The following is a 2,752-nucleotide window of genomic DNA, read 5'->3' as shown; positions in this document are numbered from 1 at the left end:
GCATGACTAAGAGTGGAAAAACCAGGCATTATATGCCCCCAGACATGATGGAGAGGAACTAAATAGCATTTCACATATACACTAACAACAAAGATTTGGAAATTGACATTAAAAAGGATTGCCACTTATAACAGCAACAAATATATGAAATTTTTTTAAAGATTTTATTTATTTATTTGACAGAGAGATCACAAGTAGATGGAGAGGCAGGCAGAGAGAGAGAGAGAGGGAAGCAGGCTCCCTGCTGAGCAGAGAGCCCAATGCGGGACTCGATCCCAGGACCCTGAGATCATGACCTGAGCCGAAGGCAGCGGCTTAACCCACTGAGCCACCCAGGCGCCCAATATATGAAATATTTATGGCAACCTTGGGTTAAACAAAGATTTCTTGGATATGATGCCAAAAAGACATTTCATAACAAATTCATAAATTAGACTTCAGCAAAATTTAAAGTTTTTACTCTTTAAAAAATGCCATTTTTGTTTAAACGGAAGAATGAAAATTAAATTGAATGAGAATGAAAAGGCAACCACAAATCTAATAAAGGACTTGTATCCAAAGTATCCTTTGAATGCTCAAAACTCAACTATAAGAGAAAAAATAAGACATTAAAAACTATGTAAAAGATGGGGCGCCTGGGTGGCTCAGTGGGTTAAAGCTTCTGCCTTCGTCTCAGGTCATGATCTCAGGGTCCTGGGATCGAGCCCCACATCAGGCTCTCTGCTCAGCAGGGAGCCTGCTTCCTCCCTTCTCTCTCTCTGCCTGCCTCTCTGCCTGTGATCTGTCAAATAAATAAATAAAATCTTTAAAAAAAAAAACAGATAAAAGATTTAATCAGATACTTCACCAAAGGAGATATAGAAGGCACATGAAAATAAGCTCAATTATCATTGGTCTTTAGGGAAATACAAATTAAAAACACAATGAGGGGGGCGCCTGGGTGGCTCAGTGGGTTAAGCCGCTGCCTTTGGCTCGGGTCGTGATCTCAGAGTCCTGGGATCGAGCCCTGCTTCGGGCTCTCTGCTTGGCGGGGAGCCTGCTTCCTCCTCTCTCTCTGCCTGCCTCTCTGCCTGCTTGTGATCTCTCTGTCAAATAAATAAATAAAATCTTTAAAAAAAAAACACAATGAGGTACTACTACATATCTACTAGAATAGCTAAAATTGAAAAGAATGACTTATGAGTATGGGTGGGGATGTAGAAAACCTGAAAGTTTCATACACTGTTGGTAGGAATGTAAAATGGCACAATCACTTTGATAAAGTAATGAGCACTGGGTGTTATATGCAAGTAATGAGTCATTGAACACAACATCAAAAACTAATGATATACTAATGATAATGATATATGGTGAATAACACAATAAAAAATGAATAAAAATTTTTTTGCAGTTTCCTAAAAGTTAAACATATACCACTCCTGCAAATGTGTTATTCTGGTGGCACAGTGATGGATTACCCTATGCATAACAAAATGAAGCCTGAGGCCATGAGTAGATACACCAGACCAGTGAACTTGGCTATCTTCCCCCATCTGACCACAGTGCAGTTGGCCATTGGCATCTTTTTCACTGCCTGGTTCTTTGTTTATGAGGTTACCTTCACCAAATGCCCTTGGGATATCTACAAAGAGCTTCTCATCTCCTTGGTAGCACTGCTCTTCATGGGCTTTGGAGTCCTCTTCCTGTTGCTCTGGTTTGGCATCTAAATATGAGTTCCCAAGGGTTCCAAAAAGGTGGCTTCCCTGAATCCCTATTTTTATAAATTAATTTTTTTACTATTGCTGGATGTATCCTACCTGCTGCTGTTCATAATAAGGGCAAATGTGTGACCAAAAAAAAAAAAAAAAAAAAAAGAGAGAGAGAGAGAAAGAAAGAAAGAAAGAAAAAAAGGAAGTTAAACCTATTATCTGTAATTTTATCCAGCCATTTAATTCCTAGGTATTTACCTAAGAGAAGGGGAGATACATGTCCACATAAAGACTTACACATGAATTTTTATAGCAGCTTTATTTTTAAGAGCCAAAAGGTAGAAAACAACTCAAATGTGCATCAGCACATTTGCTGATGACATCTGCATCAGCAGATGAATATATAGACAAATTATGGTAGAGCCATACAATGGAATAGTGCTCAGCAATAACAGGGAAGGAATTAGTGACTTAACAACATGAGTGAATCTTAAATTACTTATGTTAAACAAAAGAATGTGCACCATATGATCCAGTTACATAAAATTCTAGAAAATTCAAACTCATTTATAAAGACACATAGAATGTCAGTGGTCACTTAGGGAGGAATAAGATGGAGGGATTACTACATACAATGGAGGCCCATTGTATGGTGTCAGAGCACCAGTGAAATGATGAGAGCATAAAAGTGGGGGAGGGTTTAGCAGCAGTAATGGGATATTGATTGCATAAGAGAGATCAATCAGTTAGGTAAATCTCTTAAGGATAATGGGAATCTGTTTCCTAACTGTCAGGAGAAAGGGAGTAAAAGTGTGGAAAGAAGGAAAACTGGAATGAACCCTGTGGTATTGAAATAAAATTAGAGTTTTTAAGGATTCATAGTTTTTAGCTCATAGATTGATAGAGAAGTAAATCTGGATGTAAATGTGTATTGTTATGTGTGAATATTATATATGTATGATATATATGCATATATACATATAAATACGTGTATACACCGACATATATTCTCTAGCTATGTCCACTAAGAGGACATGGGAGTAGTCATAACTTTAAAAGTAATG

The 2,752-nt window shown here is 37.7% G+C and overlaps 1 protein-coding gene across 1 annotated transcript; it reads left to right on the top strand.

Moving 5' to 3' along the window:
- The first annotated feature begins 1,472 nt into the window (after nucleotides 1-1,472).
- LOC125084353 (transmembrane protein 258-like) lies at nucleotides 1,473-1,706 on the top strand. Its single transcript, XM_047701584.1, has one exon. It carries the CDS (start codon nucleotides 1,473-1,475, stop codon nucleotides 1,704-1,706), a length of 234 nt encoding a protein of 77 aa, XP_047557540.1.
- Nucleotides 1,707-2,752: the final 1,046 nt, after the last annotated feature.

This window comes from Lutra lutra, chromosome 14, assembly GCF_902655055.1.
Source record: "Lutra lutra chromosome 14, mLutLut1.2, whole genome shotgun sequence".
NCBI classification, from domain to species: domain Eukaryota; kingdom Metazoa; phylum Chordata; class Mammalia; order Carnivora; family Mustelidae; genus Lutra; species Lutra lutra.
Note: the sequence above shows the minus strand (reverse complement) of the source record. Positions and strands in the feature narration are given on the sequence as shown.

What these genes read in the sequence shown, in the direction of transcription:
- LOC125084353 (XM_047701584.1), top strand. Translation starts at nt 1,473, where the DNA reads ATGAAGCCTGAGGCCATGAGTAGATACACCAGACCAGTGAACTTGGCT.